Source organism: Apteryx rowi, unplaced genomic scaffold (genome assembly GCF_003343035.1).
Source record: "Apteryx rowi isolate R43461 unplaced genomic scaffold, aptRow1 scaffold_5, whole genome shotgun sequence".
NCBI classification, from domain to species: Eukaryota; Metazoa; Chordata; class Aves; order Apterygiformes; family Apterygidae; genus Apteryx; species Apteryx rowi.
The window spans coordinates 2983070-2998734 of NW_020450760.1; the positions used below are offsets into that span (position 1 = coordinate 2983070).

The 15665-nt window shown below is 47.5% G+C and overlaps 1 protein-coding gene across 1 annotated transcript; it reads right to left on the bottom strand.

Moving 5' to 3' along the window:
- Window positions 1–1802: 1802 nt before the first annotated feature.
- Window positions 1803–7200, bottom strand: SLC25A47 (solute carrier family 25 member 47). Its single transcript, XM_026079447.1, has 5 exons — window positions 7144–7200; window positions 6777–6848; window positions 6285–6467; window positions 5102–5375; window positions 1803–3104 (listed from the first exon to the last, which is right to left on the bottom strand). The coding sequence occupies exons 1-5, from the start codon at window positions 7198–7200 to the stop codon at window positions 2818–2820; spliced, it is 873 nt and encodes a 290-aa protein (XP_025935232.1). The 3' UTR covers window positions 1803–2817.
- Window positions 7201–15665: the final 8465 nt, after the last annotated feature.

Below are 15665 nucleotides of genomic sequence, written 5' to 3' on the forward strand. Positions count from 1 at the left end.
AAGTAAACCCAGTAACAGCCCAGCAAATGTGGTGTCTTCCTTCTGTTGGCTGGCCTTCAGCTAGGTAATTTATCAGAAGAAGTAGTTCTGTGATTATCAGAGTAGCAAACAGAGTAGCTGAAGGTCAAGGTAATGCAAAGAAATGAGAAAATAAGCAGCCAGGTTCTGAAATCCACAAGCCAAATACCCAGCTTAGTGTACATGGAGTTAAGGCTACCTTGTGTAATATGTTGTTAAACAAAAATTGTTTCTTATTTATGTGCCTGGTTTTACAGTACTTTTACAGTCGATTCCTTTACGTGTGGGTAATTTAGCTCAGTGTGAATTAGCCTTGAGTGCTTGCTTTAAGACGGGCTGTCACCAATACACTACATATTTATATTTTCACAGTAAACACTCGCAGACTGAATGTATTGCAAAGTAGTTAGCTTCCTGAAGGAATGACTTACCTCTCATATAGCACTTGTTCAGGCCAAGTGGGAGTCTGCTTTTATATGATGCTGAATACCCAGGGGCTTACAGATCTCAGCCCCTCTGACTGGGTTCCACAGTTTTTCCCACTCAGTTTTATAATTCACCTATAACTCCTGTTCTTGAAACCACCTGTATTTGGCTTACACCTACAGGAGGAGTCATTTTTAGTTGTTTGAATGTTTGAGCCTGTTGGGAAAGTTGAGCTACTTCTGATTAGACTTTGTTTTCAAACCTCAGGCTGACCATGGATGGTATCAACACTGCCTAGCAATAAATGATTGTTTTGTCTTATTTATAGGTATTTTTTCCTGTCTCTCTGTTCAGACTTAATGCCTGAGAATTGAGTTAGGCTGAGAATAATATAGTATAAAGGAGTTTGATTCCAGGAAATGTCCAGGCAGAGCTGGGATAAATCACCACCCTACTGGGAGAGCACTCAGTCCTACCAATACATCCCTTGTAGAAAGAGGTGAGGGTAAGTAATCTCTTAAGAGCCGTCTCAGGAGGAACTTCGAATCTTACTGGCTTAATTAAATCTTTTGTTGTAAGGACTTTCAGACTAAAGGCATTTTGCTGCTCATGCCCCAAAATGTAACCAAGGGAACTAGGTTGCTGAGTCCGTAAGTACTTTGGGATAGAATTAGATTCCATGCTGGGTCTTTCATTTCACGCGCTTTTAAGGTGACATACTCTGAACCTGTCTGTGGTCTTTTAAACCTGCTCTTGGATTGGCTGCAGCAGCTGATAGACTCTTGAGAGAAAAATTCATGGTAGTCATTTGATAGCATGGCTGAGAACAAATTTAAAAAGCAAGTTGAAGGCTTAGATTTCAGGAGGACAGTTCTGGAGCTTTTTACTAGTCTTTCTGGAGTGGAAGAGGTCCCCTTTATTCTTCGCTAGTAGCACTTAAAATTTTTAAGCTTGTCCTTCTAGTACAGGATCGTTTCTTCCATTTCCAGAATAGTGCTGAGTCCCGCCTGTTGCAAAATTGCTGTTAGTGTAGCAAAGGCCATGCTATCGACCAGCAAAAGTGGATGCAGACCAGAAGTTCATCAGCCCTGAATAAGAGAACTCTGTTGAAAAATAGTCTTCCCCTTTTGCTTCAAAAAAGCGCATTTTCAGCCCAGTTTGGGGGCAAGATCCGGTCCACTCCAAACATCTTCATCAAGACAGGAGAATAGAGACACAAAACACCTAAACTGCTCCTGAGGCAAGATTTCAGTCAGAGTGTTTCTGAGTTTAGAGAGCTTCCTTTTGAAGCAGTAGTATTTCCCCCACCACCCAGTAGACGTGTTTATGAAATGTAATACCTTTATGAAAAAAGAATATTTTTTAGGAAAGTTAGAGATTCCTTCAGAACATAACTTTGACAAAAAAAGAAACATTTGGCCAGTCCTAACAGAGTGTATTTTAAAGTGAAAAGAGTATACACCTTTTAAAAGTAATTGATCTTAATTATATCATACAATTCTGCACTTCTCCTTTAATTTACCTAAGCCCTAGTGCACAGAGCTTATGGCAGTCTTTCTTTTGAGAAACAAAGGGTTTTGCTCCTCTTCCTGCCCTCCTTACAGTACGAGAACAGCCTGTACAAAAAGCTTTATCAAGATGCAGGAACATGGTACGTTCTACCACCAGAAGGGGACTGAAGCTTTACAGCTAATGATTGCACAGGGAGAAAAATCACATGATTTACTTGAAATGAAGCCTGTTTTCATTTTCAATGAGGCCATTAGAGAGATTATGTAAACAGACTATGTCTGCCACTCATTTAAAGAGGACAGGAAAAAGCAAGGCGATTCATATTTCAGCTGCTACCGAAGGGATGTAATTGTGGAGCGCTTGGGCAAAATTACAGATAGGCGTGAAAGGTCTGACAGTTGTGGCTTGAAGCACAAATATGTAAGTTATTAAGTGAATGCAATACATGTATTACATATAAAGAGCACACACTGTATAGTGTTAAATCTAACACACACAAACTGCCCTCAACTCTTGCCTTGGTAGTGAAGATCAGTTTTTGTACTGGTAGAAAACAAAATTCATCTTTTGTCAAAAATTTCTAGTCAGACTACCAGCTTTTTAGAACATAAATATTTGCAAATGTTTCAATGGCATGAGTAGTAGCTGCAGTCTAAGTACATTAACAGAATAAAAGGGAGGTTGACCATAAGTACAAGACTTCCTAATGAATTAAGAGCTCAGTCATCCAGCTTTATGCTGAAACATCCATACCTCTTACACTGTCCATCAATGACAGCAGAGTTCAGCAGTTGTTTGTGTATGTTGTGTTACAAAAAAAGGAACTAAAAAAAAATACACCTCTGAACAGAGTGACATAAGCTATTTTTCATTTGTAAGATGATCTGTAAACCTCAGTACAGCTTCATATGTTACAAATACAACCATGTTCACAGGAAATGCACGAATGCAGTTTAAACCAAGTCCTTTGAAAAGCACTTTTACGCCCTCCTTTCTCACACTTTCTCTAGCACAGTGGACTAGGCCTTTGTACTTGTGCTGTCCCGATTCATCTGTTTGCATCCGTGATTTGATGACATCCATGGGAGTAGCTAATCCCCAGGCCAGGACTCCAGCAAAACCACCAGAAAGCAGCACAACTAGGAAACCTGCAAGAGAAGATGAAGGAGGGGGGCAATTAACTTAAGACTTGAACTGCTAGAGCTACGAGAATCTCAGATTTATTTTCTGGAGCTGCTTATTTAAGTCTTTTCAAATCTAACTCTGCAAATAATTTTAGGAACAGGAAAGAGAACAGAAGACCACTAAATTGAAATTTTGCTCAGTCTGGCATGGTTGGGACCTGCCAGCAGTGCATAGCTAGGATGACTGCATTAAAATGGTTGCATTCCTGCAGGTGGTCTCTAACATTTCTTCAAATGATTTTTCCATCTAATTCTGCTGGAACTCTGATCCTTTCCTTGGATTCATCCAGCCTGTGTGGTCTCTGTCAGGGAGTTCACCTTCCCAGGCCCCTTGTCTCTACCTCCCCTTCCACCATACAGCAATCTAAACACACGCTTCACAGATCATCACAGGCTATACAGCGCCTTGAGCAGTGACCACTGCTTGACCTGCTCTTGCAGAATAAAGTGAGGAAAAGCTGGAAAACACTTAGCCAGTCGTGCAGTTGCAGAACAGGGGAGTTCTCCCAGTTCAAATAGCAAACTTTGCTCCTTGGAAAGAGGAGGAAGAGAAGGAGCGCCTTCTCTTTCCGTAAGCTGCTTAGCAAATGCTAACTTTTTAACCTTCATGTTTTTCAGTAGTTAATTTGTCTTGCTATTGCAGTTGTGTATTTCCAGTGATCTCATACAAAACATGTGGCCTCTTGATTTCACAGCATGCTTGTTTTGCATGCATCACGCTGGCTCGTGCAGAGACAGCATCCGTTTTAACCCCACACAAACGGAGTGTGATGTAGAGCCTGTCACTCCGAGGCGCTGAACTGCTGCAGCCAGAGAGTGCTCAGACCCTCCTCAACCAGGCCTGCTTATTTTTATAATTCTCAGGAAGATGCTTTTTGCTGAAGGGAAAAATTTGTTTTGCCTCTCTGGTATTTTCTTAAAGGTGGAAGTAGATGGTTGTTTTTCAGGGCCAAGTCACCAACCGGAAAACCTAAGTCTCTTTCAGTTCTGCACCTGGACTCTATTTTTAAGCTCCAGCCTGACCCTGCACGAGTGCTCCATGATAGCTCATGGCGGTTTGTCCATGTTTCATTTCCAGTTGCATACCCCATTTCTGCACAAAGAGGATTTCATACTCGCATACTAGGTACTGGAGTGTGCTGTAAACACCCCTCCTGCAGCAAGAGGAGTAGCTGCTGAGGTACGAGATCCCCAAATGAACTTTTGGGGGAGGCACGAAGTTCAGCTCCTATTTCATATAATCAAACCTTCTGTTGCCCAGATCAAAAACCCAAGGTGTGCCCTGCACTAGAGAGTGGGACCATCTCCCCAGTGTGTGTTCACAGCAGGCGCAGCTGGGTCAGGCCCCACGCTGCTCTCAGCACTACAGTAATGCACAAGAACAAATCCTAAATGTGCCCTAACTTGGATCATCCCAGCCCCTGGCTCCTGCTGTTTCCCCGCACAGCACATCATCGAAAATATCCCAGGGGTGCTCTCCCCAGCCCAGTGTCATTGCTGCGAGGCCCCGAAGAAAAGCCTCCCACCCTGCCGGCGAGCCGTGCCCGTGCTTTCCCAGCCTGCGTTATTTCAGCAAGGCGGGTGCTGGGAGGGGTCCTTGGCCCCGCAGCTCCCTCGGGGCGTCTCAGCCCCCACACATGCCGCAGCCGTGTGCTAAGCAGCTTACCCTGCTTGTCACCCTCTCAGCCCCGTGGGCCGGTTCTGCTCAGCACAGCTGGAGCAGTCAGCCAGCAAATCCCTCGCACCCAGCCCGCCTGTGCCCCTGGCTGAAGGGCACAAATAGCCTGGTCGTGCCCGGAAATTAAGACAGTGAAATAATAAAACATGCCCCTCACAAGGCACAGTTTTGAGCGAGGCCTTATAGGTGCTGGGTAATGTTTGCTGAGAATATGTTTTTCCTCTGACCATGATACAAAATAAGCCATTTTTGCAGATAATGCAAGACTCTTTCTTGTACCTACCCGGTTTATTTTTCCCCACTGGTGTAAGCCAGTCACACAGAACAGAATAGGTTAGGAAATATATTGCAGAAGAGGAGCAATCCCTGCAGAGTAATGCAGAGCAGCCTTTGTAGAGACCCCCAAAACCTTCCTCCTTTGCAATCACCTTCAGACAGTGCAGAGATCCTTGGTACTTGGGCTTGGAAAAATGTTGGGGAGATGCCACAGAAGGATGTGGTTGCTTCTGAGTTTGCATTCGAACTTTAGCTACCTCACTAGGTGTCATCAACATAACCTGTAAAGTTAAAAGACATCATTATTTTAAGCCTTCCCATTTAAACAGAGCTGTGATCCTCCTCCTGCCTGACGATCAAATCACTCGTCTCCCACCTTTTCAGGCAATAATATTTATTATCTAAAGCCATCAAGTTCCAGCTTCCTTGCATTGGTCTGCACTAAGTCACCACCCAGCAACAGCAGGACGCGAGTGTGAGTGTTTAACCCGAGCTCAGCAGCCGTGACGCTGCTCACACAGCCCCACACAGCACGCGCTCTGTCGGCAACGTCACCCTCCGTCGCAGGAGGGAATTAATTCCCCCAGGTAACAGGCTGCTCCTGCTCTCCCTGCCCTGGTGGGCTCTGACCCCACTTCAAAGCTGCTGGCTGGGAAAGGCGTCTTTGTGCCGGGCACCTCCGCTCCAGCAGCTCGATGCACAGAGGCCACCGTTGAGCCGCGCCGACCTGCTGCCGGCCTGTCGTGTCTGATCTCCGTCATTGCCCCAACAGCGGCCCGTACTGCACAAGCGGAGCTACGCACTTGCTACGTAAGCCTTCCCTCTGCAGGCACGCGCTTAGAGCCCTTGGAAAATTTGCTACCCAGGTTGTTTTTCTTCTTCTTCTTTGTATGTTTTCTGCCACGGTCCATGTAATTCTTAATAGCATGTTCTTAACTATATTGGTACTCTCTAAAGTCAATCCAGCATGAGGTGCCCAGCAGGACTCAACTGCTCTGCAGCCCTAAGCAGCCGGGGGGCAGCGGGGCAGAGCATGACCCCCCGCGAAAACAAGCCCAGCACCGTTTCTGACGCAGGCTCCCTGCTGCCTCCCTCCCAGCGCTGAACAGAAACCAGTGTCTGCTTCTCCAGCCGCATATACGTGGGAACAAGATCCCTCTCTGTGATTTCCTTTTTGGCTGTTTACCTACCCGGACTGCACCAGTAGCACTTCCAGCAAGAAAAATATCCAGCTTGGAGGGCTTTGCATCTGCAGTACCATATCGCATTTTGCAGATGCTGCGAAGGAAGTTTCTGTATGTGCCAAATGAAACAGAGGAAATCAGTGATACTGTGAAGACTGACGCAGATACGCCTTTGTAAAATCCCCAAACCTGGTTGGAAACAGAGAAAAAGAACAGTTTTAAGAGAGAATAGCAAGGAAAAGTATCCACTGTAAAACACTGCCCTTATATTGCTGAGTCAAAACTTATTTCTATTTTTTTTATTATTGGCAAAGCTGAGTTTCATGCTAACCCTTCTCCCAGAAAATGGTTGTATGTAATTGTGGTCTGTCCTCCCCAGACTGAGTAATGCAGCTTTGCTTCTCCAGCTTATGTAGGAGGTCTCTCCTACTGCTACTTCAAGCAGAAATAAGAAGCCATCCTAAGCTTGTACGAGCAATTCTGACGTGAGGTACCTGCCTTTTCTGTTCTGTATGTTTCTTGAATGCAGTGCCAAATTCCTTTGTAACGCCTTTCGGTCTGAATCCTCACCTAGGAATATAGGGGCAACTTTGAAATGTGGACATCAGATTAAAAAAAAAATCCAATAAAATATTGCTTTAACAGCAAACCAGTTAGTTTTAATCATAAAATAGCATCCCGAAACAATTTACAAGGTTTTTTAAAAAGAGCAAAAACCACACAACCAAATGAAGATAGTGAAATATGTGTATGTAACAAAGATTAAAGCATTCAGTTACAGGACTAGTTTTCTAAAAGGGGAAAAAAGGCAAAAGGGTCTGTTTGCCTTCAGTCTGTAGTCAAGAAATAAAGTTCCAACAGGTACCTTCACTGTGTCCAGCGGATAACCCACTGCTGTGCTTAGACCACCTGAAACAGACATTGTATTGGACACGGTTAGCAGCGCACCCACGGCAGAGCGCTTTCCCGGAGCAGCGGAAGAGGGGGGACTGCAGACAAACGCAGCTCCAGACTCCTACTGCTCTTGGCCCCGATCTCTCTCGAGCTCCAGCTAGGATGTTTAAGCCAACAATGATGGAGCAAAACAGGCCGATTTCTCCGAGCGACCGAGGCACGTTCGGAGGAGGGATCTGAGCGTCACAGGAGACTTCTCAGGAGGAGCAGTGCCGGCTGGGGCGGCAAAGACGCAGAAACCACCGCTGCTAGGAAGGGTCTGCACGTGCCACCAGCTCCGGGGCTCGGAGCAGCCCCCCTGAGAAGGCCCTCGGCGGGAAGATGACAGGGACAACATGCACCGCAGTATTGAACCGTTTCTGTCCCCCTCTCAGTTTAGGCAGTAAAGCATCTTTGGACCATGACCAAGCCACAATTACATGAGCAGCAAAGCGTCCCCGCTCACAGGAGGGTCTCTGAGTATTGCTGAGCAATTTTGGCATCATGTGCTTGACCTGGAAATATTAAGAACTAAAAGTACAGGGACATTTCTAAAAGAGAGGTGTTCCTCAGGCGTGACAGGTCCTCAGCAAGCTGTCTTTTATCCTGGTGGCGGGAGAGGTCCTCCTGCCTGCCTCCTGCCTGCCATGGGCTGGACGTGGTCTGGCTGCACTTTACAAAGCACATATAGAGTGAAAAATTCGCTGAGCAGAAGGGTTCGCAGCACCTTGCTGGACTAAGCCCCTGAAGCGCATTTCCTACAGGCACCAGACACCTCCGTGTGCTGCAAAGCCAGAGCAAGGCGCCAAAGCAAAGGCCCTCGGCGGGAGCGAGCCGCGGTGAGCGCTGAGCCCTCGCGGGCCGGCGCGAGGCAGGGACAGGCGGCAGCGCAGCCCGCGTGGCCCTGCCGTCGGAGGTGCCAGCGCTGACCCCACGCGAGGCTGTCCTCCCCCCGTTCCCTTTCGGGCTCGGCAGGATCAAGGCGCAGCGGTGGATTAGCGGTGGGGCATGCGTGAAGCCGGCCTGCTCGGCAGCACGCCCCGCACAGCAGCTGACTGCTGTTCCCCTCCGGTGACAGCAAAGGCATTTTCAGCGGTCTAGGGGGATTTGTCAACCCTCTGTCGACACCCAGGCTCATTCTGAGACCTTAAAATAGCCACTGGAGTTGGAAACACATTAATCCTGTGAGACAAAGTTACTGCCTTAATTGCAGAGAGGGAGGGAATAGCAAATAGATCACCACCGCTGCCATCACCTCTGCTGCCTTTCTCAGCTCTGATCTACGTGTATCTGCTTGCAGATACAATAAAGGGGCTGGTTAGCCAAGTTCCTCCGAGTATATAAACTGCCAGGTGACCTGAAAGGAAATCAGGCTGGGGGACAACGGAGCTGTATCCATGTGAGTTGTTTATACAGAGATCAAGTTCATAAAAGTGCTTATATGAGCTCCTCAGGGAGCCAGGAAGTCATAGAAAACAGTGTGCTTCTGGTAGCTCATGAGTTAGAAACTGCCCGTCACTGAGTTCCCTTTTCTTCTTTTTTCTTTTTTTTAAGAAAAAGGAAGTTACTTAAAAATGTATCTGTTGCTGCAGTCATTTCACTAGGCATGTTCACCTGCAATTACACTGCTCCTTGGGAACTCTGAGCAGCTCTACTGTGTTTTGGAGAACAGCAGCAGCTGCTGGTGTGAGTCACCAGCAGCCAAGGCTGCAGTGCTTTACTCACAAGAAAACAATGGGCAGAGTCTTGCTTGCAGAAAAAATGAGGTTTGTTCTGCAAAAACTCTATTAGATCTGCCAGCAGGACAGATCAATAGCAGCAGACATAATGAACGGGCCAAGAAGCCGCCTTTTGTATTTCAAAGCCAAAATGAGATAAGGTTAAAAGAGAGAGAGTGAGGGAGAATACTCAGGACAGAAAGAAATAACAGCAGAATAAGATAGCTAGGAGGAGCAGTGCATCTGAGCTGAGCGGACAGTGACAACATACCAAGTCACCCGGGGCCACCTGTACTGTCCCCAATTGCCAGCTCTCAGCCCAGACTGCAAACACAGACCCCTCCAGCCAGGGAAGAGCAGCAAATAAGTTAATGTCAACATGACTGTGGTGTCCTCGGAAGAGCTGTGCCCTGGCCCAAGCACCCCATCCCAGCCCAGAGGATTTGGCATTACATCGGTTGCAAACTTCCTGAATCTTAAAGGCGGCACCCGGGGGCTGCCCAGACGCCAGTTATGCAAGGGCAGAGTGCGCCCGCGCAGCTGAAATCCAGCTTGCTCCACTGCGCTCAGGAAGGTAGGAGCCTTGCCATTTTTGCTGGCTCATGTGTATCAGGTAGCAGGGCTGATTTATGTACACTTGAATACACTTTGTGTATTCCCTTACAGAGAAATCACTCTGTTCACACGTTAAGATGAAGGGAGACAGCAACAACATTGACAAAAAAAGCAGGTTGCCCCAAACCAGCTTGTTCCCCATCAGTCCTCAGTCCAAAGGGCTCCTGTTCACCTTTGTTTCAATAGGGACAAAATATCCTGCCTGGGAAAAGACACCATAAGGGTAAACTTTTCACTGCTCCAACCAAAGTAGAGAGATGAGCCTCCAAAACCTCCCTACAACCACAGCCTGCCATGAACTGCCCTCCTTAAGAACCAAAGCACTCGGGGCAGTCAAGTTTTTTTGGCTGAGGTGCCAAGCCAAGTCTGTCAAAGGCTAGGAAGAAGGGCTCTGTACAATGTCAGACGATATAAATAGCCAGGGACAAAGATAGGCTGACCCATACATGCACTGTTTGCACAGCAGAAGCAACAAAGGCCAGCTATGTATAGGATGCATACGGGAGAGTAATCCTATGGGACTCCCATTCAGTAACACTGCACAAGTTGTGAAGAAAATAATGGCAAAATCAGGTGGATGATCAGTGCTGGGGTTCAGTGAGCCAGTTTTCCCGCCTACTTTTTCTGAGATATTCTTAGGTATTGTGTGGAGGTTACAGCATTCCCTATGCACACACCCACACAGCAGCGACAAAACCTGATAACTCACAATCTCTTCACAAGTCAGGCCATTTAGACCTGGCAATTAAAGTAAGAGGGATCCTGCCACTGAAATGGCAATCAATAGACAGCAAGTAGCAGCTGTACAGAGCCCACCAGACTGTAACAGCTCTGAACTGTAAGCAAAATCCTGGCTTGGAGACACGGAAAGAAGCAGAGATCATGGTCCATGCATTGGATGGGTAGAGAGCAAGTTCCAAAGACCTATACTTTGCAAAGAGCTGGAAACATTAAAACTCCCCCGTACCCCAAACAACCTGAACTCCATCCAGTAACATTTCCCTGGCAGTGGCCAGCAGTAGCTGTTTCAGCTGAAGGGACAAGGAGATAGTATGTTCCCTCTGTGGGTAGACTATTTATCTACCCTGGGACTGCATGTGACTGGTGTGTAACCTTGCAGCAGGATGCAGAGAAGCCTGGACATGCCACAGATCAAGCTGTTTTACCAGGGCAGTGCTGGGTAAACCTCAGCTTCCCTTTCCCAGGTCTCTGGCTCAGGCCCAAAAGTCAAGTCATCCTTGGTCATTGCTGCTCAGGCCCTGCCATGGCCTGGGCTGCTGCAATAGATACAGACTCATAGGGAGGTTGGGAGGGACCTAAGGAGGTCTCTAGCCCAACCTCCTGCTCAGAGCAGGGTCAGCTATATTGGCCAACAAGGACATCCTTATAGATGAGTTGCTTTCCAGCACCTCCAGCCCCATTTTGTGGTTACTGAAAGCCTCCAAATTTAGTCACTAAACATGTTTCTCTCATGTTGTTTTCATGTGGAATCACAGCAGGTCACTATTTCCCAGGCCAAAGGTGCTGAGCTTGTCCCGTGGGCACAGAAGCAGTAGCTCAGAGGAGAAGCACAACAATATTTGTGTGTGCTCTTGAGCCAGGCTGGATCTTTACATGGGATTCAAAGGGGCTACACCTCTGCTGTTTTTCAGAGGTGCCCAAGCTGTGTTTTCTCCAAAACATCTGCAAAACACAACAAGGTCGCAAGAACATCATTTACTAAACACAGACTCTGTTGTTATCTGTGTTGCCACTGGAGTTGCTTGATGCAGTTCAGCTGGGTTTGCAGCTTCTTTGGGAATGTGAAATCTGCTTCAGCTCTAACAAGCACAAGCTGTGAAACAACCTTAGTGCCAAAAACATCCCTGTTCTCACAGGAAAAGCTGTCCCACCCCTGGAAGCTGTCCCAAGCCCTTGCCCAAGGTACCTTGCATGTGTCAATGTGCAAGCTCCCAGTAGGGGACAACATGCCAGAAAACACCCCTGTCTGCCACTGAAAGATTGCATTATGCCTCTTAAAAAAGCCCTGAACTTGACACAGATGACAGGGTGGAAAATCTTGCTCTCAGACACCCTCAGGTGAGCAAAGTGCATTAAAATAAGCAAGCACATTTCTTTTCCCAGCTGGAGGGCTCCCCCACCTGCACCCTCCCAGGCTGACTCCCCTCCTGCCCATTTCCTGGGCCCACAGGCACCCATGGGAGATGCTTGCTGCCTTGCTGGGCTGTACGTTAGCGCACGGAGAGGAGGGGGCCACAGAAACCACAGCCTGGGCACCAGAATGGGGGGAGAAGGACAAGGTGAATGGCTGTTTTGAACCATGTTTTTGACTCTTCACATTCCCTAGCAAAAGAAGTTCATCCTTAAGTGGCTGAGTTATAGCAATGCCAACGAAAGCAATGGAGTCCCATCAGAGAACACAAACATCGCTGCCCTGCTGAGCCGAGCCAAGCCGAGCCACATATCAACAACAGCATTTAATCATGACACCTAAGACGAGGTTTAGAGTCCCCTTCAGAGCTGGACTGGCCCTTGCCAGCCACACCACTGGGCCCGAAACTCCACTAGGTGCTCTGGAAGTCAATGAGGAAAGAGGAGTAGAAAGGAGAGATGTCATGGAGGGGTCATATCCCCCTCTCCTACCAAGAGCCCTTCCTGAGCAGAGGTCCCCACACTGCAGAAGAGCCGACAGCCCGAGCGACAGGCACCGCTGGGCCCAGGCGCTGCTGAGCAGCCAAACCTCGCCAGCGTCTGCAGGTCAGGCAGTGAGCACAAAGAGGCGGCAGGGTAAAACTTGCTGGGGTCCCTCCCGGCAAATGGGCATTTGTAACCGGGCCACAGGTCACTCCTTGTTAGGAAAAGTCTGCCAAATTTCAGCAGCTCCGAGAGCCTAGTAAGCTTTGACATGCAGGGTTTGGACTGTGCGTCTCAGCCATCTGGCAGGTTTACCTGGCCTTTCTGGCGGCGGTGACCCCATGTCTCTTGTCTTGCTATTCGATACTGTGCTAAATCTGACAAGGAGATTTCAGAAAAGAAATGAGACCAGTGGCTACATATTGTTGCTTAAAACAAAACTGGGTTTGAGCAACATATGCCCTCAAAATGTCTAAAATTAAATCACACTTTTTTTTTTAAATATAGCTAACTTATTCACTTGATCAAAGCCTGCTATGCAGCAGCCTGCAGTGAAATTACCATCAGAGCTGCAAATACATCTCAGCCTAAGATTACATAAATTTCATTGATTCAGACCTTCTTTACTGAAACAAAGCCATGCCTCCACCCTCCCAGTTTTATGAGATGCACCCTCAGCCCTCCAGAGCCATGACTCTGACCCCCAGCCAGGACCCCCAGGCATCAAACAGGGGAGGCTCTGCTGCCCAGGCAATGTTTGCCGGTTTGTATCTGCATGCAGCATTTTTCACGTAGTCTCTTCCTATCAGAGTTTTGCTCCATCACTAGACCGGAGGAGATTGCAGGGCAATGACCTCAGCCAACCAAACTGCAGGGCTATTTCCTCAGTAGCTCTGCGAACCTGCTCTGACGACATTTCCACTTATTAAAGAATATGCTTTTGACAAGCAGCCCCCACCAAAAGACACTCAGCTCTACCGCTGCCACTAGGACCTGCTCATTAGCTTAATAACAAGGAAACACAGCTATCTGCTTTCATCAACAAGCACTACTTGATTTATTTACCTCCAATGGCCCCAGCAATGAAATCCATCCGGACCGAGTCTGCTGCTTTAATTAACCTGCTTAAACGTTAGGGAGGTAGAAGGGAGAACACCAATTCAGTCTTTTGAGAAACACAGCCCCGCAGGTCCTTCAGAGGCAGCGTGATCTGCAGTATGAACCACCTTCCTACTGTCTTCGCTTGCCTCCGGGGGCTGTGAGCCTTCCGCATACTCAATGAGTTTGTACACTGGAGGCAGAGACGGGAAGCTTGGATCTGTTCCAAGAACACAGCGAATAAGTAATCCCGTGAAGCCCTGCAATGCTGCGCCAGAGCTGCCGTTCCCAGTGCCTTTCTGCCTGGAAATCACAAGGAGTGGTGCCTTGCAGGGTAACGTTGGCTGTGAAGAGGCCATTCCCTATGAATTTATTAATCCCAGAAGATGGCTTTGCACCTTTGTTTGCCGAAGGACACTCACCGTGTGCCATGGAGAAGTGGTGTAGCGGCTGTGTCGGAGACGCGTCCTTTCCTCCCATCCTAGTCCTGTTGGAGCAGACCCCTTCCTACCAAGGACATAGCTTGTGCCTTTCCCATGCCTCTCCTGGGGGTTTCCCTTGGCTTTCCTGGCTACTCCACTGGCCCTAAAGCTCTACCCAGATCCCCTTGAATCTTTACCTACTCATTGTGTATACATGTGGTGAAATCCAGAAACAAATCCAACCCTGTATGAAGCATTTGCTTCCTTCCCAGACTGCAGGGTGGTTATCCCAGCCCCTGGAGAAGCTCTGCTGCCTCATGTCTTGCTCAGCCTCCCAGCCCCCTCTTCAATATCTCCCGATTGCTGAGTTCAGCTGTGGAGCAGGAATCATTACTGCTGGAGCAAATCATTTGTCTGCACCCAGCCTTTGACCCTGCTGCTGAAAGCCCAAGCTGGGGAAGATGAAGGAAGAGATTTTGCCAGGAGACAGGTCTTAGAACCTCATTTTTTCTTCCTAATCCACCCCCAGTACTGGAAGCCAAACATGATTCTCTGGAGAATTTTGGTCCACCCAGCAAAATCCAAGGGACATCATAGAAGAAAAACACTAAAATCATCTCCTTGGGACTAAACAAGGTTAGCTGGGGGCAGAGGAAGAACAGCACAGGCAGAAAGCTTTCCTGTTCTGCGCAGTGCATTGAGGACTGATCCCAGCAGGGGAAAGAGAAAAGTGCTGGTAAGGGCAATGGCTCTTGACAGTGCTATATTGCCTATTTTTGCGCAACAGGCCTGCACTGGAGGGCAGCCACCTCTGTGCAGGAGAGGTTAAGTTTTGCCCAGAACGAACCTGGAAACTAAAGTCCTGATGCAGTAAAGGCTTGCCAAGTCATAACCTGAATTGCACTTCTCTTGAAGGTTTCCCCGGGTCAGAGCCAACGCACACTGGCAGCAAAGTGAGAGGATAATTTCACGGCTGCTGGCCCCCTGGGACAGCTTCACAGAGGAGCTGAGGACTTTAGTCCCCAGTGCTAAGTCTCCAGCCCAATCCACAAGAATCTATTTCTCTCTTAAGCACATATTCTGGAGAGCCAGATGTGTCAATGACACACAGCATGGCTCACTATGAGAGCTGGGAGTTTCTGGGAACTGAATATTAAAGGATTCATGTCAAACTATTTTCCACAATTTCTTACAAGTCCTTCACTGAACACATTCTGAACTGAAGAGAATGTTTTATTCCATAGTGTAACATTATGCAAAGACAGCAAAAACTTAAAAACAGAAGTAAAATATTATCTAGAGAGATAGCAATGTAGCAGCTGAAATGCAGTGAGTCATTCAATAGCCCTTCCTGTTACATCTGGTAACCATACAGGAATTATTAATGGTTCATCAACAGTCTGTATGTGCCAAGTGTGGGGAAAGGTGTTTTCATTTCCATTTCTTATATCAGCCATTCCCAGGTGCTATTCTTGTGTGCCCTGTCCGGCAGCAGGAGGTGGAGTGGGATTTGTCACGTCAGTCACACACAGGGGGATGCCACAGCCCCCTGCACCTGCAGGGACCAGGCAATTACAGAGCAGCTCCAGGCTGCTCACCCGAGGTGCAGTCACCAGTGCTTTAAGGACTGCTGTTCAGACAACACCACTTAATATCACTTTTTCAGAAACTGCTTCCAGGCAAAGTGAAATAACTCACTATATTCCTAAAATGAAAATGCTGTCATGTATCCCACACCTCTCCCCAGTCACAACTATGGGGATATTTTCCTAGATATTGCAGTGACTGGTGCAATATCAGCAAGAATATAGAGACAGGGCATTATCCCATGTCACTGGCTGACTGAAGTATTAGGACTAATAAATCTTTCCTAAGAAATGGTGCAAGACCAAGCAAAACTTCCTCCTTCATTGGTTGAGCTGAGCAGCTGAAAAGCAAATTTTCCTCATGAAACGTTCTAAGATTAT

Coding starts and splice junctions, on each gene's coding strand:
- SLC25A47 (XM_026079447.1), bottom strand. CDS start 7,200: ATGTCTGTTTCAGGTGGTCTAAGCACAGCAGTGGGTTATCCGCTGGAC. Junction 6,468..6,776: donor AAACATACAGAACAGAAAAG/GCAGGTACCTCA, acceptor GTTTCCAACCAG/GTTTGGGGATTTTACAAAGG. Junction 3,105..5,101: donor AGTGGGGAAAAATAAACCGG/GTAGGTACAAGA, acceptor CTTCTCTTGCAG/GTTTCCTAGTTGTGCTGCTT.